The sequence below is a fragment of the Lynx rufus genome, unplaced genomic scaffold, assembly GCF_022079265.1.
Source record: "Lynx rufus isolate CCGP_SWC_20201006 ecotype Redwood Valley unplaced genomic scaffold, mLynRuf1.p SCAF_31, whole genome shotgun sequence".
In the NCBI taxonomy this organism is placed as follows: Eukaryota; Metazoa; Chordata; class Mammalia; order Carnivora; family Felidae; genus Lynx; species Lynx rufus.
The window spans coordinates 2,950,002-2,977,922 of NW_025814847.1; the positions used below are offsets into that span (position 1 = coordinate 2,950,002).

Below are 27,921 nucleotides of genomic sequence, written 5' to 3' on the forward strand. Positions count from 1 at the left end.
AATTTGGAAGCCAAATGCAGTTTAATACTGTTTGCCAGTGGATGGGTGATTTTACTTTGGTGCTATCAGGGAGCAAGGATTCCTGTCCCCTTCGAGGTCCTTCTGCCGGACAAAGAGTCCAATTGACATGAAACAGATTCACAGGGGAAAATCAAATCTAATAACGTTTATACGGGGAATCCACGCAGACACGGAAATTCCGAAGACAGTCGGGCAAAATGAGGCCAGTACGTCACCCTGAACTAAGGAGAAGGGGGCAGGGGTCTGGGACTTCCGAGGGGAGGCAAGTAGTTCACAGGGCGACACGGAGAGCAGATGTTTGGTAATTAGATGTTTGCCCTGCCATACAGATGGGTCACTCAGATCAAATTTATCTCTGCTCATAACCCTTATTCTGGGAAAGACCCCAGTTTAGAGACTTCTGTGTGGTTAAGGGAGGAAAGTTTCTCTTGAGCCTGTAGGGTCTTGATTGCCTTCTGCTCAGAATAACCTTTATGCTAGAGTGGCCTACCTTGGAACAGCCTGCCCTCGGCCCCTATAGTATCTAAGTTTTGTTTTTTATTTTATTCATTCATTCATTCGATTATAGTTGACACTCAATGTTACACTAATTTCAGACGTACAACATACGCATCTAAATTTTAAATTCTCTAACATATTGACCTCCAGTGAATTTGGTTTGGGAAATCACAAAATTGGACTAAAAGTTACAGTTTAAAACAATTCTTATTTTGCTGATTTTTTTTTCAAAATGTTTTAGTCAACGGAGGTAAAATAGTAAAAAAAAAAAAAATGGTTTCTGCTGTTGGAGAGGAAAAATTCTTATCCACCCTTCAAGATTCTTCTGACTGGTCTAAGAATTGAAATGACATGAGACAGATTAATGAGAGACAATACACTTTAAGGACATCCATACGGGGAATCCACATAAAGGAGATCCCAAAGACGTTGGGCAAAATGAGGTATTTACGTCATTCTGAACTAAGGTGAACTAAGAGCTGGGCTTCAGAGGGAAGGAAAACCATGAACAGGAAGATGGAAAAGTCAATGTCGGACAAACAAATGTCTGGGGGCCGCCGGCAGCCATGGGACGAAGGGAGGAATTCTAACACAGGCTTCGCTCAGCTGCTTCTGCCAGGCTAGTTCGTATTATTCTACAGTTCTCGATGGTGATGCTTCTCTTCTTGGGGCAGTCCTCCGTCTAAATTCTTAGGAGGGGAGGGTATCAGAGTTTCTTTCGGAGTCTTTAGGGCTTTGACCGTTTTAGTTCGAAAAAATCTGCATGCCAAAGTGGCACATCTTGGGGCCACTCATTCTGATCCCCGGGCTACCTATAAACGAAATCAGTGACAAATAAAGCTGTATTATGACCGGCTAGTTTAGGTTCAAATATAAAATTCTTGGCTCCTTTGGATTCCCTGCAGAACGTGACAACGTAAGGAACGTAAGCTCCTGGCCGCTGGCCCCAAGCCCACAGGGTCCTCCTTGTCCCCCGCCCCCAGCTCCATCTTGCAGCACAATACATGTGGGCGAGCCCCCCGCGTGCAGCCTTCTTCCACAGCCTGCAAACAGTGCCACCTTGGCCATCCCTCCAAAAAAGATAAGCAAATATGACAAAATGTGAACAATTGCCGAATCTAGGTGAAGAACACACAGATATTTATTGTCTTACTCTTGCCATTTTTCTAAAAGTTTTAATTAAAAAAAAATGTAGGATAGACAGAGAACAAACCGAGGGTTGCCGGAGGGGTGGGGGTGGCGGGATGGGCTAGGTGGGGGATGGGCATTCAGGAGGACATTTGTTCCAATGAGCACTGGGTGTTGCATGGAAGTGATAAATCACCAGGTTCTACTCCTGAAGCCGATACTATGTATGTTAATGAATTTGAACTTAGATTTTTTAAATATATAAAATTTGAAAATTAAAAAAAAAACTTTAACGTAGGGAAAAAATAGGGTTTTGTTAAAAAAAAAATCTCAAAGTAGCAAAGTGGATCTGCCTTGACCTGTGCAAGAGACAGAGCAAATCCACGGCTGGCCCTCAGGCTACAAATCCAGAGTCTGTTCCACACGCTCTCCCACATCAGTGTGGGTGCGAGTCTGGAATAGGGTGCACTAAGGAGCTGTGATTCTGTTCTAATTTGGCCCAGTTTTTGAGCAAAAAGATCTGTGTGTTCACGGGGCCCCTGGGGGGCTCAGGCGGTTAAGCGTCCGACTTCGGCTCAGGTCACGATCTCGCGGTCTGTGAGTTCGAGCCCCGCGTCGGGCTCTGGGCTGATGGCTCAGAGCCTGGAGCCTGCTTCCGATTCTGTGTCTCCCTCTCTCTCTCTGCCCCTCCCCTGCTCATGCTCTGTCTCCCTCTGTCTCAAAAATAAATAAAAACATTAAAAGAAGTGTCTTTTATTCATCTTATTATACTTCCAAGGTCACGGACATCGCCCGGAGCACGAGTGGTGTTCAGTACAAGCCCAAGTTAGAGAAAGGAGCTGTTGTAGGCACATGGAATGTTGGGCTACAGCAATGCAGATCACTCATACTTCGTCCTCTGTCTGATATCTGCCACTCACAGGAGGATCAAGGGTCACCGAGTCACAGATGTCTTGGGGGTGAAGACGATGGTGATGGTGAGTGCCCTCCACCTTGGTCCCTTCTCACTGCTCAGTCCTGGAAAGACACCTCAACTTGGCTGTTACTTCCCCTGAGAATCCTCTCCTGGTTCCCCAGCCCTGGGTTAGATTTCGCTCCTTTTGGACCCTCACAGCGCTTTTCGCTCGTACTGAGCCCTTCGCTGGCTCTTCTGCCCGCCCCCTTCCCATGAAAGCGTACTGACCCTTGCTTACCCCTGGACTCCCAGCACCCGCTCCCCCGCGTAAGTTACAGCTAGAGAATCCGTGTGCATTCGTCAGGACATTCCTGTAAACAAACTCTAGCTTCCAGGACCCTCAACGGAAAGTTTGGCAGTGCATTCTCCAGGAAGAGCGAGATGGGGCTATAACTGATTCTGCCGTCCACCTGCTAACCAGATCAAAGTTGGTAGCTTCCTCTGAGAAAATGAGTCAGGCCATTTTCATATGTGTCGGACGGAGCGCGAGCTGTCTTATGATTCGGATGCTTCGTCACATGTGGATGCTCGGCCGGAGGTGGTCCGGCGGAGGCCCCTGAGGTCAGAGAAGCGCATTTCGGCCTCGAAGGAGAACCTCTCCTGCTCCGGACCGATTCGAGGACGTCCCTGGATTATGTGATTCACAGCAGGTCTGCAGTGTTGCCTGGCCTCTGGCAGCAGAGAGAGCACGTGTTGCAGGTTCCCTGGAAGGCAGCGGCTGGAAGCTTCTGAGACTAAGACAACGAAAGCTTTGAGGCACCGTTCACACCACGAAGTTGGAGCGGTACTTATTCTGCTAGACAGTGACTGTCATCACTGAGAGTCTCTGGCCCTGGGTAACGTGCTTCTGGTATTTTAAGAAACATTCCTGTACTTCCTCTTTTCACTTCGCTATCACAGCCGGCCACACTCAGAGGCACCTCGCTCTACTCACTGCCCAGCGCCGGGACCGGCCAGTCCGTCCGTCCCAGAGCATCCCAGAGCACGCGCCGATGCTCCTGTGGGCATCTCTGCTGGTCCTGGGTAAGTGGGCGAGCAGAAGCCTCTTCTCTCGGGGGAACCCGAACCTCTCCGCGAGCAAAAGCCCCCCACCCCCTCTGGGCTGCTGAACAAATGGGTTCCACTCCTATTTCAAAATAGTAGGAAATGAACGAGAGGCGAGGTGTTAATCGAACGGTATGGGGGGGGGGTTGGGGAATGATTTCCAAAAGTGTGTTCATCGCTTGCTTTTAATTGCCTACAAAAAATTTCCTCCTACTCCCGACGTGGACCTATTTCGCCACGTAAAATATCCACAGTTAGATTCAGTTACCTCCTTGATCACAGAGGCCCTAAATCCGTGCGAAGGGAACGTGTCCTAAATGTGAGCCGACATAGAAATGAGTTTCTGCCGGGGGGCCTGGGTGGCTCAGTCGGTTAAGCCTCCGGCTTCGGCTCCGGTCATGATCTTGTGGTTTGTGGGTTCGAGCCCCATGTCGGGCTCTGTGCTGACAGCTCAGAGCCTGGAGCCTGCTTCGGATCCTGTGTCTCCCTCTCTCTCTGCCCCTCCCTTGCTCGTGGGCTCTCTCTCTCTCAAAAATAAACAAACATTTAAAAAAATTAATAAAAAGAAAGAAAGAAATGAGTTTCCACTGAGACAGTTATTTCCTTCTCTGAATCTTACAGTCATGCCCTGCTCTGATATTTGCAAGACAGAAAATAAGATGATTTCCCTTGGATTCTCCCCCCCCCACTCCACCTCTGTACTATTTTTCAATATGGGTCCAAGTGAGGCATTAATGTCCTAGCAGCACAAGCTGATACAAATGACCAGTCGGTCACTTGTACACTAAATATTTATTAAGCTCATTTCTTGTTCCTAGCTGCTTCTCCAGACCCTAACTAGGGGCAGAGTGACCAGTGAGGCTGGCACATCACGGGAACTTGGTAAACAGTGAACGAGGGGGTATCGTGGGCACGGGGGAGAACACAGGACACAGAGGACACGGTCTCTGTCCCCAAGAGCCGGCACTCTGGTGAGGAACTCAAAGCACAAATGCAAAAGCATTTGGCTTGAAAACAGACCACAAAAATATTCCACGATGACTCCTGAGAGAATGTGTGGTGACAGTCGTTAATTCTCGCTGATGGCAACTGATAATTAATTGCTGAGCCCCGACCACGCCAGACACTTTTCTAACAATACCCCAAGTGTGAGTCTACTCCAAGCTCCTAGCAGCCCGTGAGCTGGAACTGCGATAAATCCCACCTTGCCGATACGGGAGCCAAGGCGCAGAGACGGTCTCTCGCCCTTAAGCTCCATACAGCGGCCGTCAGGGGTCAAGTCCACACTCGCAGGAACAATGCTGTTAGCCACACCGCATATCCGATTTCCAGTCTCAGCGAGCTGTGATGGCTCACTAGAGCCTAGAGAAGAGTGAGGACCCTGCAGCCCAGAGGCATCCGAGAAGGCTTCAAGGAGGAGGTAGATTTCATCAGGGTGTGACCTGCCTTTTCTTGATACCGAAGGGAAGAGCCCCCAGGCAAGGAGATGGTGAAGCCAGGTCTGAGCAGCAGCCACACCAGGCTCCTGTTTCTGTATTTTTTTAAAGGTTTATTTATTTTTGAGAGAGAGCAGGAGCAGGGGAGGGGCAGAGAGAGAGGGAGACGGGGGATCTGAAGCGGGTTCTGCACAGTCAGCACAGAGCCCCACGCGGGGCTCGAACCCACAAACCCTGAGATCATGACCTGTGCCGAAGCTGGAGGCTTCGCCCCCCGGGCGCCCCGCCAGGCTCACGTTTAAAGGACAGGGACAGCAGCCAGCAATGGAAGACTTACTAGTTTCACCCACTGAAACAAGACCACGAGGTCACCTTTATGGTCCCCGTGTTGCCGATGAGGAAGGGGAGGCTTGGGCTTCCGTAGCTCGCCCAGCGTCGCACCGCTGAAGTCCAGGCCTTCTTCCGCCTGCGCTCTGGCCGCCACGGTGTCCCCTGACTCCTCCGGGTGGTGGGGCTGGGCACGCCTCTCCCGCCCTCGTTGGAGTGGGGCCCCGGCAGGGGGCTCTCTGGGGGGGAGGGTGCAGCTCCGGCCTCGCGTTGACCTTCACCCTCACCTCTCTTTACAGCTCCAGTCTGTGGACAGCTTGGTAAGTAGGCCCCCTCTTTCTTTCCTCTTTTCCATTTCTAGATATTCTAGTGACCGGCCTCCGTCTGGAGTGCTCTTAAGGGGAGACCTGGTCCCCGCATCCCCATCCTGAGGACACAGGCAGGGCAACGTCACCCTGTCCTCCTATGACTCTGACCCGATGAGCCAGAGAGTCACGCCCTCAGGTCATACCTGCCGTTGTGTCAGACGAATGGAGGGGGAGGGCTGGGGCGCATGTCACAGAGGTCAAGGGGGGGCGTGCCCGCACCTGATGTGGGGTGCTGGCCGCCCTGACAGGTGCACAGAAGCCTGGGAGGGAAGGCGAGAGGTAGGTTGAGACCTCGGAGAGGGGCACCCAGGATGCAAACATCTCTACCTCTTCACGTTTCCTGGCCCAACACAGCACCACCCCTACCATGAGCAAGCTCTCCACCCCAAAGTCCAGCAGGCTGTGTAGATGTTTTCCTGGTAACGGCTCAGATCGTGTCGCCTCTGAGCCCCCGCCCTGCCGGTCCGCAGGAAGACCAGGCTTTGGGGGAGCTGCGTCCAGGTGTTCTGGCAACCCCCAAAAATCCCTTCAGGACCACTGAGTTCATCCTGGGGGGCTGGTTGCTGCCATCCGGCCCCAGCCAGCAGGAGCCACGGCCCCCCCCGTGTACACTGTCCCCTGCAGTTCCTGGGTCTGTGGCCGTCCCCCTCGGTCAGGGGACACGGACCATCTCCCACAAAACCCTGCCGAACTGGGAAGAGATTGTCACTTGGCCAGACTTTGCTAGATGCTCTAGGGTGGAGAAGAAAATACACCACGTATCTCAGATCAGCCACTAGATGTGGTTAAGCTCACTGACTCAGTCCAAACCTCATGAGACCCCGACAAGGTGCGTCTTCTCTGAGCACACAGCAGGGGACAGCTTCCGCGGACCGGTGAGAAACCAGCTGCACACACCAGCGGAAGGTTTCCCTTCCCTCGGGTCCAAGACCCGCCTCCCAGTCCCCCCTTCCCATCCCAGATGCTTCCCAGGAACACGGACAGTAGGGGTTTCTATCCATGGTCACTGCGAACATGGAATCGTCTGTACGGTCCTCTAAAGAGAGACAGAAAAAGTCTGTGGAGACACAAGAACGTTTGCATCACCAAACAGAACATCAGCTTTTTCATCTAAAACAAGCATTCCCATTACTCTATAACTTTGCCCCCAACACAGGGACAGCATCCCCTTTACATTCGGGTGTAACTAAAAGATCTATTTGGGTGTTCTTGCAGACAAAGGTAAGAATGTTTAAAGTCTCTAGCCGCCCTTAAATGTGGACAGTCCTCATGTGAGCGTAAAGGCATTAACGAAAAAGCACGCCTACGGTCATTCCACTTTTAAGATTTTACGATAAATTGCATGCCCGCGTGATTGAGATTTTAGTTTTGGAAAATGGAATATTGCACATGGAAATGATCTGGTTTATTTTCTACTTCACCGGATTTAGATTACCACAGGCAATTCTGCAGAACAAAGCTCGAGTCTCATATTGATTTTTTAAACGTGGTAGGGGCCCCAGCTTCAGGCAGCACGACAGGAAGTTGGGGGAGGAGGGAGGTAACCAAAACCGCATGAGAGCTCTCCCCACCCCCCAACCCCCCAGGAAGCTTGGGTCTTTCACCATAGAGGCAAGACCACTCCCAGCGCCCCCCACTGGGGGCAGGGGGGGGGGTCCTCTCCTGGCTCTATTCCCCTGACATCTCCCGACCCAGTCCTGGCTGGTAACTGTCCCCAAAGTCATGAATTCCTGCATCTCAGGCAGAATGCGAGAGGTCACTTTGCAATTGTACTTCCTCGGTAACACCAACACCGAGAGGTTAGCCCAACAGACTGCTGGCCCAGGCAGCAGGCCACGAAGGGGAAGGGAGTGTGGGTGGAGGTTTCCAATGGTGAGTAGCATCTCAGGGAAGAAAAACATCTCTTTCCCCTTAAGTGTCTCACTGGGGACTGCCAATTAAACAGACAAAAGACAGATTCGCAGGAGAAAGATCTGTATTCCCTTCTTACCAGGGCGCACAGAAACTGCGAGCCCGGGAGGCGGTTGGGACTTGGGGCTCAGATACCGTCTGAGCAGGGAAAGGGGCCAGGGAGGAGGACACTTCTTGGAAAACGAAGGGCTTTCAGGAAAGACACCCCGGCCCTTTGGAGAGCAGACGGCACGTTAGGGTAGTTTCGTGACGTCTGTTTAGTCCTTGCTGGTAAGAGTCCACTGCTCCTGGTTACTCCTGGGAGGCGATTTATAACGGAGTCCTTCTGGGAGGCAGGTAAGGGTGTTCAGAATAAAAAATATATATGAAATCTACTCTGAAATGCCCTCAGCTCAACATAATTTTTCAGGCCACGGTGGTGTATTCTGGGTCCGCTTCAGTGACCAGCCCTCCCAAATCTCAAAGGTACGAAACTCAGAAAATAAACACCTAGAGAGGGAAGTGCCTCCGTGGCAGTTTGTTGCTGGGGAAATGTAATTAAAAGCAAAATTTTCTCCCAGTCCAGAAATCTTCTCCACAGAGGTAGCAGAGAAAGAAAACACTTGTTGTTGAAGACAAGTCAAACCAGGGTGCGACGGGCATCTCAGGCCATCCGCTAAGAGGTCACCAGGGCACCAGGGAATCTCGACTCCTGACTCAGCTGAGCAGCCCCTCCTCCCACGGCACACAGGTCCCACGGCCAAATAGTCACTTGTCAGGCACAAGGCCCTGATGGTGCCTTCTGTCCCACACAGTTCATCCGAGCTCTATCTCAGTACCTGGGAAGACCACTGTGCGGGGTAACTGGCTTTTAGCCACCCCAGGAAAGAACGTCTGCATAGTCTGGGGCTGCTGTGCGTGTTGGAGCAGGGAGACGTCTCTGCCCCTAGCTGTCCACATCCCAAAAGGGGATGGCTCCTTCCTGAGCAGGACATTCCCCAGTGGTGAGACTGGCAAGTGTCCAAAGATTCACGTACGCTAGAAAGGAATTCCTAAAGAAAAGGAAGGCAGAGAGAAGTCTTTTCCCTGATTTTCAACGGGGAGAATTCAACTCTTACTGCACACGCTCCAGCTCCTGTCTGTCCGTCGGGGTTCCAAAGATCTTAGGGCCTGATTTCATGCAAGGCCCATGTTCCACTGTCAAGAAGCAGATCCTTGAGTCTGGGGAGTGAGAAGCTTCTGGCTCCTGGCACTCACGCTCGGTGTGCCTCTGTCTGAGCATCACTATCCCACACCCACTTCGTGTTTCGGTAAAAATACAACTTCTCCATAATTGCATAATCAACCCCCAAATTCCTACACTTCCCCCCCCGCAAACCCCCGTCGACAGCCCCCACCCCACCACGCGGCCACACCACACAAAGGCTCCTCTTAGACAGACGGCTGTAACAGGAGGGAGTCAGGAGGGACCGACCGAGGGCCCAGCCCGCATGGCTGCCCTTCCACGGAGAGCGGGGCCGGCTGGGGTCGTCCCCTGGAAGGCCAGCCTGCCCCTACAGACCACAGAGCGGCCACCGCACCCCTGGCAAAGGTGAACGCAGCCAGGAAAGCCGAGCCTAGGCAAACCGTGTTCCTCCCGACGGGGGCTTTCCTGGGGATCCCCCCAAGCCTGGTCCTCGGGTCCGTCCCACACAGACGACCGCGGCGGGGACCACAGGCGTCCCCATCTCAGGCTCTGTCTCTCTCTTCCTCAGAAGCTGCGTCCAAACCCGTGATTTCCCTCCATCCTCCATGGACCGTCGCCTTCAGAGGAGAGACAGTGACCCTGACTTGCAATGTACTTCACTTCCACGCTCCAGAGAAAATAAAACGGTTCCTTTGGTACCTTGGGAGGAGAACGCTACGCGAAACCCCAGGCAACACCCTGGAGGTCCGTGACTCCGGACAGTACAGATGCCAGACCCAGGACTCGCTCCCAAGTGACCAAGTGAACATGATCTTTTCTTCAGGTGAGCAAGCAGGTGAACTACTTAGACCTTTACAAGTCGTTTCGCGTATCCTTGCGCCCTGGGGTGGGCAGACCTGGGGGCCTTCGCTCAGCGCTAACCCTTGACCTCCAACACCGTCATTTCCCAGGGCCCCTCATTGTCTGTAGGTGTTTTTCAAAGGACTGTCGACAGACGTTAGAGTGTCATTTTCTAACACCACTCAGCAGACATCCCTGTGCCTTTACGGGGAGGAAGGAATTCGTTTAGGGGATTGCAAACTGAGGCTGCTTTAGCCCGTGCCCTCAGGGCCGGCCAGCCTCCTGCAAGAGACAAGACAGGGACACAGATGAGTTCGGAGGAGGGGAGTTTCCCCGTCAGGCCTGTGTCCCTCCCCCTCCCCCTTCCTGACACCCGTCCCTTCTCTCCTCCCACTGTCCTGCCTCAGGGGGCACCCACTCTCTCCCGGTCCTGCTTTGCCCACTTCACAGACAATGGTCTGGACCACCGCATGGGGACCGCGCAGGGGGACAGGCAGTCAGTCCCTGAGTCACCTTACAGGGGACAGAACTGACCTGTCACGAGCGTCTGAAGAGCGGGAGAATGTCCGCCAGGGACCCCGCTCCCCGTCCCTCGCCCCCGGGGTTTGTGTTTGACAAGCCTGCCACAGAGCAAACCCCAGTGCACGGTGACAGTTTCTAGTCTCTTCCCCGGAATCCTCCCCCCCCCCCCCGACCCCCAGTGACTCCCGCTCGGGGCCCGGGTGAGCCGGTCGGGGGTGATCTGTAACCGCGTCCGGCAAAGTCACGGTGCGGCTCACGGTCACGTTAGAATCTTCATGCTGTGGTTCTGCCCCCGAGTGGCGGGGGGTGGGGGGGTCGAGGTGGTGTGTTTGGGGTTCATTTACGACTTGCCGCTGAAGCAGGTCATACAGACTCGGGAGGGAAGGAGTGGGCCCGGGGCAGGAGACGAACCCTGCGAGAGAGACAGGAAAGACACAGCCAAGCCTTGCGACCCGAGCTGCACCCAGAGGAGGGGGCGTCCTCAGCACCAAGCCCCTGTCTGTGTGTGGCTTCCAGGCTGGCTCGTGCTGCAGGCTCCACATGGCGTGTTTGAAGGTGACACGCTGGTCCTGAGGTGCCGGACGAGGAGTCGAGAGACGCTGACCTCTGTGAAGTACATTTGGAACGGAAAGGTCATCTCCGCCTCCAATCAGAGCCAGGACCTTTCGATACCACGAGCAAGTTCAAACAACAGCGGCTTCTACCACTGCACTGGGCGTGTGGACAAAATGCACACATGGAGGTCAAATACCAAGTCTGTTCAAATTCAAGGTAAACCTTTCATTTCATGCAGATTATCGACTTGCTCAGCGTGTGACAGGGCACCCACACATTGCCGTCCCAACGCTGGGTAACGAGGGACGCGTGTCCCCCGGCAGGCAGAGCCGCGGGGCCCCTGCGCTCGAGCTGGGGCGGAAAGAGGGGAAGGCGGGGTCCGCCCGTGTCGTGCCTTGTGTCTGAAGTTCCCCAGGACCCAGCAGCCGAGCCCGCCTGCCCCAGGGCCCCCAGGGCCGCCCTCTGAGACCTTGGTTTCCCTCTTCTCTCTAGAACTGTTTCCACACCCGAAGCTGAAAGTCACCCCCTCCCAGCCCACAGAGGGCGGTTCTGTGAACCTGAGCTGCGAAACTCAGCTACCTCCAGAGCGGCCGGACACTGTGCTTCATTTCAGCTTCTTCGGGGACCGCAGGGTCGTGCTGTCAGACTGGAGCCGGTCCCCGGAACTGCAGATCACAGCCATCTGGAGACAAGACGCGGGGTCATACACGTGCGGGGCGGCTGCGGCCCAGGGCGTCCACAAGCTCAGCCTCCCGGTGCACGTCTACGTGCAGGGTGAGTGTGGGAGAGCCGCCGGCGGGGTGGGGGTGGGGTGGGGGCCTCCCCCACCCCCACAAACTGCTGCCTTCGCGCTGTGCAGGTGGGGACCGCCTCCTGATGGGGGCGGCTGGCCCTGAGGAGCGAGGTACGGTGATCAAAGAACCACCACCATTTTTCTAAAAACTCAGCCTTCCTTGGGAACCGCAGCGCCTCGGAACGCTAGCGGCCGACTTCGATGCAAGGGTTCGGGAAGACGAACGCGAGCCAGACGACGAGGCGCCCTGCTCCTTACTGAGCCGGCACCTTCTAGAAGGCCAGATCTGGGGCGAACTACGGAGGGGCCGGGCGTAGCCTCTTCCCAAGCAATAGCCACCCAGAGTGGGAGCGCCCGCCCACGAGCGGGACGCACACTCGTGCGAAGATCAATACAATCACCATCTCGTCTTAGGCACCTGAGCAGGGCTCCCAGAGACAGGTGTGGTCCAGCCCAGTGCCAGCCACCGCCTGTCACTTGCAGACAGGTCGCGGTCACCTGTCGCCGCAGACGATCCAGGCGGCCGCCAGGACCTCAGACAAAACTCAAACGCTGCTTTCTCTCTCCTGGGACTTCATGTCTCAGGATGGAAACAGGACGTTTAGTGAGGGTCTGGGTCCCAACTGCACAGTCTATGTGCTACAACACCAGCACCTGCTGGCGAGTATATCTTTTTTTTTTTAATGTTTATTTATTTTTGCGCGCGAGAGAGGCAGAGCATGAGTGGGGGAGGGGCAGAGAGAGCGGGAGACACAGAATCCAAAGCAGGCTCCAGGCTCCGAGCCGTCAGCCCAGAGCCCGACGCGGGGCTCGAACTCACGGACCGCGAGACCATGACCTGAGCTGAAGTCGGACGCTTAACCGACTGAGCCACCCAGGGACCCCACGCTGACGAGTAGATCTTATCTTAAAGTCACGTAAAGAGTGACCCCGTCCGACACGCCAGCTCCCCCCTGCCCCCAGGCCCTCACCCGCTGTCTCGTGTCCACGCAGGGGTCCCGGTGTCCAGAGTGCTCCTGGAGACCCAGCCCCCGGAGGGCCGGGCACTTGCGGGGGAGCCTCTGGTCCTCATCTGCTCCGCGGCCGAAGGCACAGGGGACACCACGTTCTCCTGGCACCGGGAGGACACGGGGGAGAGTCTGGGGAGGAGACGCCGGCGTTCCCAGAGGGCGCAGCTGGAGATCCCTGCGGTCGGCGGGAGCCACGCGGGGGGCTACTTCTGCACGGCCGACAACGGCCACGGCCTCGCCTGCAGCGCGGTCCTCAACGTCACTGTCACAGGTGAGCCGTCCTCTCCAGCGGCCTTACTTAGCGTGGCTTCCTCAGGTTGGGGGTGGGCGAGGCCAACACCGCTGGTGATCCTGCCTCCTCCACTTTGCCATCTTCCACCGCGATACAGTTTCTTCGCGGGAACGTTGATAGGGCACGTGGGGCATGGCCGGCAGGAGCCGTTTCTCGCCCCGGAGACGACCGCACGTGCCTGCCCTCTGACCCGTCGCGTGCTGATGTCAAAGAGCCGCGTCAGCTCGTTAACAGCATCGCAGGGTCATCCGTGTCAAGGGCACGTGTCTCTCAGGGAGGCATCGGGCCCATCGCGGCCTCCTGCGGCCCAACAGGACCAGCCATCCTGCAGGCCTGACGGTCTCAGGGCCCAGACCGCGAGGGGACGCAGGCCCGGTCACATGCGCTCAGGGGACGGGCCTTCCGTTGGGCCCCACCGTTGGGCCCCTGTGTCTCTCCCTCTGTCCCCAAGAAGCCACAGCGGCCAGGCTCCCGCGCAGAGTTACCAACCCCGTCGGCACCGGGCTTTCTCCGGCACCCGAGTTGCGCTGACGAGGGTGGACGGGCCTCCACGTTGCTGGGGTCAACGGCAATTCTGTCTCCGTGTCACTCGGCCGGTCACCAGCTCTCGACACAGCTGGCCCCGCCTTCCTTCCGGGACCACATTCCTCCTTGACTCGCCAGACGCGGCTCGCTCTGTCCCCTGCCCTCGGCCAGACACTGGGTCTAGGCTTCCCTCACCGAGTCCTCCCATCTCTCCGGGCCTCTGTCCTCCGTCCTCCCTCCGTGCCCACTGTCTGCACTGTCTCACCCTGTCTCGTGACTTTAATTTTTTTTTTTTACATTTATTTATTTTTGAGAAGCAGAGTGCGATGCAGCGTGAGCAGGGGAGGGGCAGGGAGAGAGGGAGACACAGAATCCGAAGCGGGATCCAGGCTCCGAGCCGTCAGCCCAGAGCCCGACACGGGGCTCAAACCCATGGACCGTGAGATCATGACCTGAGCCGAAGTCGGACGCTCAACCGACTGAGCCACACAGACGCCCCCCCACCCAGGCTCAGTGACTTTAAATGCACCTCGGACTTCTCTTTGCCCACGACTCCCACACCCCCTACAGCTGAGACCTCTCACGCGTCCAGCGCTCAACCCACATGTTCCACAGGAAGGGCTCGTCCGCATCTTCAAACTGAATTCATCCCAAGTTTTGGTTGTGCCCCCGAACCAACGGCTCCTGCTTTGCCGCATCGCCGGGGACATCGAGCCCCACCCTCCTCCTTGCTGAGGCCAAAACTCAGGCCTGCCTTTTGTTCCGTCTTGCGCATCTAGGCCACCTGCGCGTCTCATCCAGCTGGCTTTTCAGGATAGGCCGGGACCTGAGCCATCCCCGGAGCCTCCCCTGCCCCCTGAGTCGCCAGTATTCCCTCCCTGCGTTATTGCGGCAACGCCCCCACGGGCCTTCTGCGTCCGCGTTTGCTCTCCACAGCCCCTTCCCTGCGCAGCATCCCAAGGAGCCTGTACACCTCACATTGCTCTTCCGTACAAAGCCCCGTCCGCTGGCTTCCCGTCTCCTTCAGGGTGACGGCCATCGTCCACCAGGTCCCGCCGCTCTGCAGGACCTGCTCTCCCTCCTTCCTCCCCTCACTTCCTCCACTCCAGCCACCGCAGCCCCCTGTCTCTTCCTCAAGCCGTCCAGTCGTATTCCTGCCTCAGGGCCTTTGCACTGCTCTTCGTGATAGCCTCATACTCACCCCTCACCTCCCCCAGTGAGACCTTTCCAGTGAGACGTGCCCAGACCACCCTGGCCCTTCCTCCCCAGGGCCCCCGTGTCGTTCCTCAAAGCGCTTACCCCCACCGGCCCTGCCGTGTCTCTCTGTCCCTCCCACCGCTCCCAGACTAGCCTCCCGAAGGCAGGTCTGTATTCTGACCGCTCTTGTATCCCTGGTGCCAGGACCAGGGCTTGGCCCACAGTAGGCGTTCGATAAACACCTACTGAGAGAATGAGTGTTACACACACGGTTATACTGACCGCAGCAACTATCCCGGAAGGTGAAGATGGCCCTGGTGTCTCCATTCTACCGAAAAGAACTCTGAGGCTCAGAAAGGTGTGGCAATTCGTGTAAGGTCACAAAGCTCACACCTGCACACAATCACGTAGCTGCGAGAGGCGGAGGGCAAGGTCAGAAGTCCTCCGAGGAAGTCCCCGCCGTCAGCCACACTGAACGGGCCCAGAGCGGCCGGCCCTGACACAGCCGTGGACCGAGCAGGTGGCTCAGGGGCTGTGGGACCGGGGGCTGCTGTGGGGGCCGCCCGGCTGCCGTGCAGTTTCCCTTCAGCTCCCTCGGGGCGAGTCCTGTGATCACGGGGGCCCTCCCGGGTCAGGTCTTCCCACACACAGGTGCCACGGGAGCGTCCGCCTCTCACTCTGGAAATTTCTCAGCGAACGCTGTGAGTGGGTGTGGTCCCGGCACAGATGGGCAGAGACCGAGCCTGGTGTCACACTCGTGCCATTTCTAGAGGGAGAAGAGGCTAGCACAGCCAGAAGCCGCCGAGGGGCGCCCCCCAGAAGATGATGCGCCGGCCCTGAACCCCAGAAAGGCTCTGCAAGCGGGAGGGCGGCCTCTGGGGAAAGGGCTCTTGTACCGAAACAGGTGTCCTCGGGGAGCCCAAAGGCGACACTCCCTGAAGTGGGCAGGAGAGAGACTGCTGGAAACTCAGAGCTGAGTGTGAACATGTTCCTCTTCCTTCCGGAGGTTAAGGTCGGTACAAGGGACCTGTGTCCTTGCCCACGCGTGCCGTCGCACTGGCGTGCACGACTCTAACGGGTGTCATCCTCCGCTCTCACGGAGTAAGCAGACGTCGAGGGTTCGGTTGGCCAATGACAGAGAGGGGATTTCTCACAAAATCTTTTAAATTCGTGGGCCTTGGTTCGTGTGGTTTCCCCCACAGGAATGCATCTCTCACCGGCCCGGAGGCCGGAAGTCTGAGATCAGGACGCCTGTGTGGTCGGGTTCCGGGAGGGCCCTCTCCTCCCCTTGCAGACAGCGGCCTTCCTGGAGCACCTGTGTCCTCACATGGCAGAGAGGGGTGACGGGGGCGGGGGTGTCTCGGGTGTCTCTTCTTGTAAGGACACTAATCCCGTCATGGGGCCCCCCCAGACGTCACCTAAACCTGATGACCCCCGCCAAAGGCTCCATCCCCAAAACCGTCACACTGGGACTCCAGGCTTCCTCAGTATACGAATCTTGGGGGAGACACAATTCAGTCTGTAGAATGGGCTGAAGGTGGCCAGGGTGATGCTGTGTGGGAGCAGACCTAACTTGTGGGGACGTCCCCTGAACGGATCGGAAGGTAGCACGAGGTTCCCAAGGGCCTGGGGCGTAGCGTGAGGGTGCCAGACGAGACCTAACACTTGCCCGGACGCCACCCGCCACACCGGGAAGCGTTCAGAGCGCTTCACGTATGTCCACAATACACCAACAACAGCGGAAAAGGAAACTGAGGCACAGGGAGATGAAATAATGGTCTGTGGCCACACGGTGGGAGGAGCCAGGATCTTAACCCACCGATCCAGTTGTGCGGTCTACACCTCCCTCTCTCTTCTCTCACCTGTATTGAGACAGAATTGGCATAATTGGTGGTACATATATGATGATATATACAACATGATGACGTGCTCTATCACGTGGGACGACTGCCGCAACGGGCGGGTTAACACTCCACCACCTCACACCAGCATCGTGTGCGCACGGGTGTGCGTGGGGAGGACATTTAGGACCTGCTCTCGGCAGCTATCGCGTGTGCGGCGCGGTGTCCCGAACTGTAGCGACCACGCGGTGCGTTACACGCCCCGCACTGGCTCCTCCCATGACCGGAAGGTTGTGCCCTTTGGCTAACATCTGCCATCTTGCTCTCCCCCCAGAGCCCCTGGCCACCCCAGCTGTTCTGTTTCTACGACTTTGGCGTTTCTAGATTCCACATCTAAGTGAGCTCTTACGGTATTTGTCTTTCTGTCTGACTTATTTCACTTAACATAATACTCTCAAGTCTCATCCATGTTGCTGCTAATGGCAGGGTATCTTTTTTGTGGCTAATAGTGCATCGTATATATGATGGAATACTATTTTTAATATATACGGTGAAATATATGTATGATGGAATATTATATATAATATATGGTGAAATATTATATATGATGGAATATTATATATAAAATATATGATGGCATATCATACATTATATATGATGGAATATTATGTATAGAATATATATGATGGCATATTATATATATTATATGTGATGGAATATTATATATAATATATATGGTGGAATCGTATATGCAATATATATGGTGGAATATATATATGATGGAATATTATATATATATAATATATGATGGAATATATATATGATGGAATATTTTATATACATGATGGAATATCATATACATTATATATGATGGAATATTACATATATGATTGAATATTATATATGATTGAATATTATGTATATAATATATTATGGAATATTATATATATAATATATTATGGAATATCACATACATTATATATGATGGAATATTATGTATATAATGTATATGATGGAACATTATATATTATATACGTGGTGGAATATTATATATAATGTATGTGATGGAATATACATCATATATATATAATAATGACATATACCATATTTTCTTTGTCCAATTGTTTGTTAATAGACGCTGAGGTATTGTCCTGTCCTGGCTACTATAAATAATGCTGTCAAGAACATGGGGAGACAGATGTCTCCTCCAGATAGTAATTTCATTGTCTTCAAATGCATAGCCGTAAGTGAGATTGCTGGATCACATAGTAGTTCTGTTTTTAATTTTTTTAAGGAACCTCCATACTGTTCTCCACAGTGGCTGCACCAACTCGCATTCCCACGAACAGCGCATGTGGGTTCTCTCCACATCCTCGCCGACACTTGCTACTTCTTGTCTTTCTGATCATAGCCATTCTGACAGGCGTGACTCGGTATCTCCTTGTGGTTTTGATTTGCATTGCCCTGTTGATGAGGGATGCTGAGCCCCTTTTCATGTACCTGTTGACCAGTCAGATACCTTCTTCGGAAATCTTTGCATCTATATGCGTCAGGGATATCGCTCTGTACTTTTCTCCTGGCGTCCTTATCTGACTTTGGTGTCAGGGTGATGTTGGCCTCATAAAATAGTTTGGAAGTGCTCACTCTTCTTCGGTTTGGGGAAAGACTTTGAATGGATTGGAGTTAAAATTCTTCTTTAAATGCTTCGTAGAATTCACCGGTGACACCATCTGGCCCTGGGCTTTCTTCATTGGGTGGGTTTTATTATTGACCCAATCTCCTCACTCATTACTGGTCTGTCCAGTCTTCATGAATCAGTCCTGACAGGTTGTATGTTTTTAGGAATTAGCCCATTTCTTCTAGACTGTTGGAGGTGATGGAGCGCAACTGTTCTGTGCCTTTCAAACTAAAACGTATTTCAACTCCTTTCCCCAGAGGAGCCATTTCTTCTAGGAAATGGGGTTATCAGGGAGGGGAAAGACTTGCTCCCTGCTCGTTAAATCTGGAACCCTAGGTACCCTAGGCGTGGCTGATTCTGATTTGGCACAGGTGGACGCCCAGGCGGGCAATGGGGAAAGACTCACTCTAGGACACACAGCCAAGCTGCTGTGTCCCTGGATTTCTCCCTGGCATTCCACTCCTCTGGTTTAGCTGTCATGGTGGGGGGGGGGGCTGGCAACTCCCCACGAACACCGCTTGCAGGCAGAATCACTCATAGGTGTGTTGATTTTGTCAGGAAGGGAAAGCATAGAGACAGAAATGCCACCAATGGCCGGTGGCCCTGGGTGCTGAGTGCCTACCTTGTGGCAGGAACCACAGACACAGAGTGCCATGTAGTTAAGTGGGAATCATAATTAACGCTGCTGTGCTTCTGGTACGCGAATGTTCTCTGTGTAATCCTGTGGCATCCGAAGTCTGAATCTGGTTTCTGTCAGGACCAAGAATCTGCATGCAAACACTGCCACCCCCCCCGACTCTTTGCCCCTCTAGTCTGGGTTTGCTTTTTAGCCCTTACCGTCACCAGACATGTTATAAATGTATTTTCTTATTGTCTGCCTCCCCTCCCTGGACTGTAAGTTCCAGGAGGGCAGGGACCTCGCAGTCCTGTTCACTGTTCTGTCCTCAAGGCCTGGCACATGGCAGCACTCAATAAATGGCTACCGAATGAATGAATGAGCGAATGAGTGAATGAATGCATCAGCCACATGAAATCTCTTGAATGAGGAGAATGGATCCAATGGAAAAGTCAGAAACCCCTGACAACTGAGTTTATTGCTTCCCTCGGCTTCTCTCCTCCCCTTCAGCGCTTCTAGGAGGGGCGAGGCAGTGCTGTTTCCCTCTGGCGTCCCAGCGTGGCTTTAATGGCGAGCCGTGTCCGAGCTGCTGCTGGTTCCCCGAGTGCCCGTCAGCAGTGATATGCGCTCTCTTTCCCAGCGGGCTGCCGAGCCAGCCTCATGTGGCATCTTCCCGGGTGGCCGGGGCCAATTCCCAAGAGGCCAGAGTACAAGAATACGGACTTTCCAGAGAGAGGGTCCCCTCAAATGCTAATCTGGAGCTGGTGTCCGTGGGTGAGCGGAGGGAGCTGGCTGCGTTCTCCCCTCTGCCCTGGCCCCCCAGACCCTCAGCCTGGAGCCTCCTACCGGAGCGCAGGGTCCCGTCCCGCCCCTCAGGCTGCCTCCTGTGTGCACCGGCCCGGGCCTAGCCCTGGTCAGCTAGGTTCCTCTCTCACTCCAGGGCTCAGGACCCCAGCCGAGCTGAGGAAAGTTCCAGGACGTCCTGGCCCTCTCTCCCCGGGGCTCATGCAGGCTCTCCCCCCTCAGGCACTCCAGGGAACAGAATGGGCCTCATTGCTGCGGCAGCCACTGGGGGACTGCTCAGCGTTCTTGTCCTGGCTGCAGGCCTGCTGATTTACCGCCGGCACCAGAGGAAGTCAGGTTTGTGTTCTCTCTTACCCGCTGCTAGAGGCCAAGCCCGGTCCCTGCCGAGCACCCCGCTCCCTGGAGCACCCACCATTCTCCCCGCTCACCGCCCTCAACACCCACAGACATACACCCTCCTCCTGAGGTGTGAACAGGTGCTGTGGTTGAGGGTTGCTTGCAGCTGGCCGGGTTCTCTAAGTCTTGAGTGAAAGGTAGGAAGGAAGCAAACTTCTTAACGTCAAGTTCCAAAAACTTAATACGGACAGTTTCCCCTTGCAGTTTTTTGGCTCAAATGGTCAGTCAGCTACACACCGCAGCCCATCTGAATCCCCCACAAATGGGCGTTCAAGAGACACCAAAGGGCTGTGAGAAGGGAGGCTGGCTAATCTCTATCCTCCTTCCTCCTTGGAGACTTCCCCGTGTCAAAGCCTGAAGCTGCTGTCCCGTGCTCCAAGGGCTGGGCTCTCCACGGGCCAGCCCGCCCTCCTCCCCTCCTCCCCTCCCCGGGGGAGAGCCGCACACTTCCAGAGGCTTCTGCCTTAGTCCCATCAGGATAGTTCAGACGCGAGAGAGCCTAGTGTGGAAGACGGGCCCAGAAGCTATTTCAGCTCTAGTACAACCACCCTCCAACTCGGCCTCTTGATCTAATCAGCTCGGTTCAACCCACCACGTTGTTCTCGGCACCATCCATGTGGCTGCGTGGGCCACTTTGGATCTGGACCGCGAGCCTCCTTAGCAGGCCTGAGTCGGAGCCCGAGACTCCTCTGGGCATGAGCACAGATGCTCCGTGACATCCCCTCACTGCTCTGCAAGAGAGACCGTTTGGTCCCCGGCAGTATTCCTTGAGGTGTATCATCTCTGCCTTGAACCCTCGTCAAGTCTCAGACGATTGCATATTCGGCCCAGGAACGTATAGCCCTATCCCCAGCAAGCTACGCGCTTTGTTCAGTCCTTGTCCGGATCATTTTCCTAAAAGTCCAGGACCGGGTGCATGGTCTCAGTGGACTTTTTCTGATGGCCTCTCTAAGCCAGTTTCCCTTCATGAAGCTTTTGGGAAGGAGCGCCCTCTGCTGACACAAATGTGCCTTTGCTTTGTTTTGCAGGAGATGGTTCTCCAGGAAACACAACCAGGTGAGGCCTCAGGCTTCCGGTCTTCCAAGAATAGACTATGCAGGACTGTGGTTCTACAAAATTAGCTCACGTGGTGTCTTTCTGCCCCTGTGGCTAGGTGCCCACGTTTTCACATCCCCGGAAGTGAGCAAAATCACAACTTCTAGAACCTTCTAATAGTTCGTATTATGGATTTTGCATGTATTTAGATCCATTTATTTGAAATGCATCCATTCACCCAAATGGGTAATACCAAAGATTTTAGGTTTTCTAGGTGGGCGCAGAATATTTCTGGAGCAGACAAGACTCTGGTCAGGCAACGTGTTGCTGTAAATGTGTGCACAACTGTTCCAGCTTTCAGGGAAGTCTCACATGTGCACATGTACTCATCAGACTTTGTGTCTTTAACTTCGGTTTGGAGAATCTGGTTCTTCTACCTACGCGTCTCAGTCTTGGGTTATAGCCAGTGACTGGGAGCACAGACTGTGTCTAATTCCTTCTGGAATTGTCCGGGTAAGACCGTGTGAAGACACTTAGTCAACACCTCCTGGTGACGAGGCGAGGCTTTTTTAACCAATTGAGTGTGACCGTTCTGTCTATGGGATGGTTGTTACAATGATGTCAGACACTGGCCAGCCTTGTCCCCAAAAGTCTGCCCATGCTGTGGTCCTAGGGTTTCTTTCAAAAGAACAGTCCGGCTCTATATGGACCTACTGAAGGTCCAGTTAAACCATTCCTGGTCTCTGGTCCCCTGCCACCCGCTGATTCCCCTCTCCTCTTCCCCGCCCCGCCACGCCCCTTCCTCTCTGGGTCCCTGGCCCCCGCTGTCCGCCGATGTCCCCCATGCCCCTTCTTCTCTGGCCATCCTGCTGCTGTGCATCTTATGATGTTCCAGGGATGATCATGTGTTTCCATGTGTCACAGGAGCTCTCCCGCCACAGGCCCAGGACAGGCCCCCCATGGCAGGTGCCAGGGACAGAAAGACAGCCCAGTGGAGCTCCAGCATTTGTACGGCAATGGTGAGGAGTCGCCGTAGGGAAGCTGCTCCCGCCTGAGCCCGGGAAAGATAATGTGCTGGATGCCTGGAGAAAGCCCTGGTGTCCTTACGGCATCCCAAACCCAAACGCCCCGAGAAATCACTGCTTCATTCTGTGTCCAAGAAGTGTGGGGAGGAAGCTTAGGAAGAAACCTGTGTAGCACATAACCACTGACGGCAGCAGCCTTGAAAGTGCCATTTCTCCTTTCCAGGGAGTCGCGGAGAGGGACACTTGGTATATTCTGAGATCCAGACTATTCGACCGGGGCAAGAAGGGGAAGGTAAGTCACTGGGGAAGATCCTGGTTGCAAACTATACTCCTTCATTCAACACGTGTTTACTGAGTACCCCCTACGTGCTAGGCGCCGCAGTGAGTACACGGAGTCGATCGGCAGACAAGGCAGGTGGAAATCCCTGTAGGCGGAGCTTAGATTCCAAAGAGAGAAGACAGACTCCAAAAGATGCTTCGTGTATCTCCTGACGATCAGATCCTTCTGATCGATATTGTGACCGTGAAGGCGGACGTCTGAAAATTTCCCTGAAGTAATGAATTAAGTATTTAAGTAATGAGGCTTACAAGCCACCTGCTATGTGGTGAGACGTGTGTAGATACACGTTCACATAACGTATATAAATATAGACACATATGTTCAGTTCATTCATATAAACAGCCCCATGTAGCCAATATACGGAACAAGCGAGACTGAGGACTTAATTACAAAAATGTGTTTCCCCACTATTTCTTGAAACTTTGCTCTGCGGGAGATCTTCCCACACGCTCAGGGTGAACATTTTGGCAGCAAAGGCTTTTCAGTACACTCTCCATTCTCGTAGGGAACAGACAGCAGGTGGACACGGTATGTCACAGTGTCAAGTCAGCAGCTAGAATATCCAGTTCGAGATGTTCATCAAAACTTAGCCCTCCGCTAGTTCAGGCAAACTTCAGAACGGGAGCTGGTGGTGGTGAGAGGGCAGGGTGGAGTTGGCCTCTCTGTTTCTGTGGCTGGTCTCCCTTCACCATCCTGGAGGGTGCTGGGGATCTGGGTGGGAAAGGACTCGCCCGGTTGGTGCTTGGGAGCTGGCGTCCACCTGTCTGGCAACAGGTGCAGAAGAAGGCCGTTCCTTGAGAGGTGAGTGAGTGCTGTCTTCTGACTTCCCGCCTGACACTCCTTCCTGCCGCTCCTTGGTACAGCGGCCGTCTCTAATCCAGCAGTTTTTGTGACCCTTCAATGGCCTCATCCCCACCCGCTCGCATCCAGCTTCCCACCGTTGGAGTCCTTTGGGAGCCGTGGGCCCTACTGGGCTGGGGCTCCATGGCTGCACTCCCGTCTTCTGTCCAAGCTGGACACATCTGTCCATGGGGACACCTAAGGATAGGTGACAGATAGTCAATTAAGTTTAACAAATGTATCCAGTCCCAGACCCACCACCACCATCAGGACATAGAACACTCCCAACACCCCGGGAAGTCCCCTCCTGCCCCTTTGAGATAACTTTTCCAGCTCTGCCCCAGCCACCAATGGCCCACTTTCTGTCCCTGGAGTTTTCTTTTTCTATAATTTCATGTAAATGAAATCATATGCAATGTAGTCTCTTTGTCTGGCCTCTTTCCCATAACATAATGTTTTGCAACTCATCCATATTCTAGCATATTATAAGTAGTTCACTACTACTTTTTCTGATGTGGAAAAAGCTGTACACATTTAATGTATACAACTGGACGATTTGAGGATAAGTATATGCCAGCGAAGCCATCACCACCCTCAAGGCCACAAGCATGGGTAGTATCTCCTAAAATTGTATTCCCCCCATTCTTATTTTTTATTATGATCATTACTATCATCATCATGATTATTATGTGTGTGTGCGGTTAGGACACTTAACACAGATCTACCCTCTCAGCAAATCGTAAGTATGCAACACGCTATCGCCAGCTACAGGCACAGGGCTCCCTAGTGGATCTTCAGAAGTCACTCATCCTACGTAACTTAAACCCTGTACCCTTTGACCACTCCTTCTGTTCCCCCTCCCACAGCCCCTGGGTACCACTATCCTACCGTCTGTTTCTATGAGCTTCACTAGTTCAGATTCTGCACATAAAGTGAGCACGTGCAGGATTTTTCTTCCTGTGTCTGGCTTCGTTTACTTAGCACAGCAACGTCCAGGTCCACCCATGGTGTCAAAATGTCAGGATTTCCTTCTTTGTTACGGACGAATTATATTCCAGTGTGTGTGTGTGTGTGTGTGTGTGTGTGTGTGTGTGTGTGACATATTCTTTACCTATTCATCTGTTCGGGGACACTTAGGTGGTTCCCATGTCTTGACTACCGTGAATAATGCTGTAGCAAACACGGGGTGTAGCTATCTCTTCAGGATCCTGATTTTTAATTCCTTTGGGTGCAAACCCAGAAATGGGATTGTTGGATCATATGGTAGTTCTATTTGTAATTTTTTGAGGACCCTCCATATTGTCTTCCACGGTGGCTGCACCGACTTACATCTCCACCAACAGGGCACAAGGGCTACCTTTCCTCCTCTTCCTCCCCAACACTTGTTAGCTCTTGCCCTTGTGATGACAGCCATCCTAACAGGTGTGAGGTGACATCTCATGGTGGCTTTTATTTGTATTTCTCTAATGACCAGTGATGTTGCATAGTCCCTTTCCAGCATCTGCTGGCCATCTGTCTTTGGAGAAATGTATATTCAGGTCTTTTGCCCGTTTTTAGTTGAGGCAGTAGTGGGAGGATTCTGGCTATTGAGTTCCCTGTGTTCCTTATATATTTTGGATATTAACCCCTTATCAGATATACAGCGAGCACATATTTTCTCCCACTTCATAGGTGGCTTTTCCAAATACAGCAGCTCACTTGCAAATTAAAATCCCCTGTATCTTCGTAGTAGAAATCTCCACTGTAGTCTAATCTTGCACTTGTATTACAAATGGCATTAGGGCCTTCCCAAGATCACAAATCCAGCAAAAGACGAACCGAAGACCAAGTCTTCTGTCTTGCTGCAAGATCTCCTGCTTATAGAGCCTATCGCCGTCCTTGACCAACACTGACCACCTGCCTTGTCCGTCACTTGGCTTTCTCAGCCACCCCCATGAGCCAGGACCCTTTGAGTGGCAGAATCAGAACTGCCTCCAAGTTGCTGGGGTTAATTGAATGCGTCTTCTAGAATTACCTTGATCACGTACTGTTGTTCACACTCTTTAACGGATTCGTCAGAACACCACTGAAGCTGAGCACTGTGTTGGTGGACAACTTCTATCTCAGGCACTTTATTTACTAATGATCTGTAGCAAGACTTCTTCCCCAGTTCCCTGAGGTTTGCATGAAACCCCTAAAATTGTACACATAGTTCGACACGTATGACTATAATTCTGGGAAGAGAGAACTTAGGTTCTATCACATCGTTAAGAAGATCTGTAACCCTGAAAGGTCGATGGTAAGAACACAGTGATAAAGAGAAGCCTCAATTGTCCCAGAAGCATTTTTTATTAGGCTCTGTCTCCATACATCACTATGTGGCTATGATGCTTCCATCCAGTTCTCTGAGACTCTTAATTCCCAACACGTAGGATCTGGCAAATACCATCAGCTAAACCTCCCTCTCACTGCAGCTCCCTTTCTGGAGAACCGTGGAGATAAAGCTAAGAACGAGAACCCGTTAACGTGACAGAGGGTTTTCCCGCGGGCACGCACGTGAAGCGCTCTCATGGGAACCCGCCGAGCAGTCAGGGGGGTACTCTGAGGTTGGAGTCAGGAGGAGGTGCTGTTAGCTAAGAGAGGCAAAGATTAAAGCAGAGAGAAATTCTGTGTTGACACGTGGTAAAGGCAGGAAGCAAGGTTTCTTGGCGTGGTCGTGAGGAAGGACCTTACAGATCAATGGAGATTACAGACAGCTTGCAGAGGGCTGGGCTACGAAACGGTAAGACAGAACACCACCTGTGCTGTGGGGCACATTGGGGGTCGGGGGTGGGGGGGAAGCAGAAGCAACCGTGCAAAGGGTTCAGTGGCTCCCAGCCTCTGGGGGGAAAGCTCGCAGCCTGGGTTGAGCGGGTCGGGATGCCCGCAGTTCAGCGAGTGCCTTTCCCTCCACAGCCAGTGCCCCTGGAGCGTCCCTAGAGGACAAGGTGAGTGTCCGTCCCTGCCTGTCTTCTCTCCCACCACTCCCCACAGCCCCATCCTCTCTCCCTGTTCCCGAATCTCCTTCCTCTTCTTTCCACCCCAGCATGCCGCAGTTATCTACTCCTCGGTGAAGACACAGCTCCAAGGGGACTCTGCCGGAAAGGTCAGGTCTCAGCATGAAGATGCCACGGACAGTTACGAGAATGTCCCACCTGCGTGACTCATCCCTGCCCCGAAGCCCCAGCTCAGTGTAGTCCTCAGGGTCCCGGGAGTGACCAGCTGGTCCCAACTGCCCACGTGCTTTCACATCCGCGACTCCTGATTCACCTTCTCTGAACTGGTGATGGGGCAGCCGCTGAAAGACTTGCTCAGGTGACCAGGATCACGGGTAAGAGAAGACCCTGGACCCCTGCTCGGAGCCTAATGTCATGTGCTCCCCACGTCCCATTTAGGGAAAAGGAAGAAGGGTGGAGAAGCACTCCTGTTGAAAAACAGAAGCACAGGTTTTGGTGACCTGGGATTTGCACAAAGGCACGCCTGAGTGACTCAGGTCTCTGCTCAATGCGTCCCCAACAACTGTCCCACTTGGGGTCATCTGCATCAGTTGGCTTAACCATGCGCAGTGCCCAGGTCCTTCCCACACCAAGCCCAGGGCCACCTCTCCTGCCTACACTGCTTACAGTCAGGATTGCGCTGTAGACAAAAGAATCCACACCACTAGTTTGCAGAGAAAAGAATTTAAATAGGGTATTAATTAATTAATTGGGGTATTAAGAAGCAGGCTCTAGGCTGAGCTTCCAAAAGCAAAGGTAATTATGTTAATGTTATTTAAGACAAAGATTTTTCACACTAGAGAAAAAAATACAAAAACAAAATTAATAACCCTACAAACCCTAATTGGAAATATCCGCAGAAGTTGATATCAAGCTCTTTTTAAAAAAGATATTTATTTCCTAGGTCTGTCCACTGAAAAGGCCTAGAAATAATTAGCAACCCAACAGCAGTGAGCATCCCTCCCATAGGCTGTGCTTTCCAAACACAATTTCCCACCCAAGGGTACTGGGCTGTCTTTCTTGCAGGAGGCGTGTCTTTAGTTACTGAATAGTTGATATGAGAATAAGTAATTCTTCCAATAAATGAAGAAGGAATGAAAGGCACAGAAAACCACTCTTTTGATGGCAAATTTCATGGAACACCCACTGATTAGGTTAGCATCAAAAACCAGACAGCCTAACACTCTGTGCCTCCTGATGGAAGTATTCAATGTCACCTACAAAGTACTCATGCCCAAGATATCAAAATTGAATCCAATCAAGTTTCTAGACCCAACAACCAGCTGACAGGAAATACGAGGGGCTACAGCAATCAATAAAATCCATGCTGTGGAAAAATCTACAGGACAAGTGACCCAGTTTCTTCAACAAGCAAATGACAAGAAGAAGGAAGGGAAGGGGGGGAGGGGAGACAAAAAAGGAAGAGAAGGGGAGGAGAGGGAAGGGGAGGGGAGACAAAAAAGGAAGAGAAGGGGAGGGGAGGGGAGGGGAAGGGAGGGAAGGGGAGGGGAGGGGAGGGGAGGGGAGGGAAGGGGAGGGGAAGGAAGGGGAGGGGAGGGGAGGGGAGGGGAAGGGAGGGAAGGGGAGGGGAAGGAAGGGAGGAGAGGGGAGGGAGGGAGATGGGGGAGGAGGGGAGGGGAAAAAGGAAAGGAAAGAGGGAGAAAACCTATAAGCTAAGTGAGACTTGACATACATCAACCAAAGAGACCTTATTTGGATCCCACCTCAAACCAAGTTAGGAAAAA

General features: G+C 53.2%; 1 protein-coding gene across 2 annotated transcripts; it reads left to right on the plus strand.

Moving 5' to 3' along the window:
- Positions 1–3,357: 3,357 nt before the first annotated feature.
- FCRL4 (Fc receptor like 4) lies at positions 3,358–27,518 on the plus strand. Of its 2 annotated transcripts, XM_047093067.1 has the most exons (12): positions 3,362–3,625; positions 5,709–5,729; positions 9,422–9,676; positions 10,732–10,986; positions 11,263–11,544; positions 12,557–12,844; positions 19,749–19,862; positions 20,951–20,978; positions 21,882–21,976; positions 22,206–22,274; positions 26,097–26,128; positions 26,227–27,518. In XM_047093067.1, the coding sequence occupies exons 1-12, from the start codon at positions 3,595–3,597 to the stop codon at positions 26,341–26,343; spliced, it is 1,587 nt and encodes a 528-aa protein (XP_046949023.1). In that variant the 5' UTR covers positions 3,362–3,594; the 3' UTR covers positions 26,344–27,518. The 2 variants fall into 2 exon arrangements, with proteins under 2 accessions (XP_046949022.1, XP_046949023.1); XM_047093066.1 differs by lacking the exons at positions 26,097–26,128; positions 26,227–27,518 and having other exon boundaries at positions 3,358–3,625; positions 22,206–24,448.
- Positions 27,519–27,921: the final 403 nt, after the last annotated feature.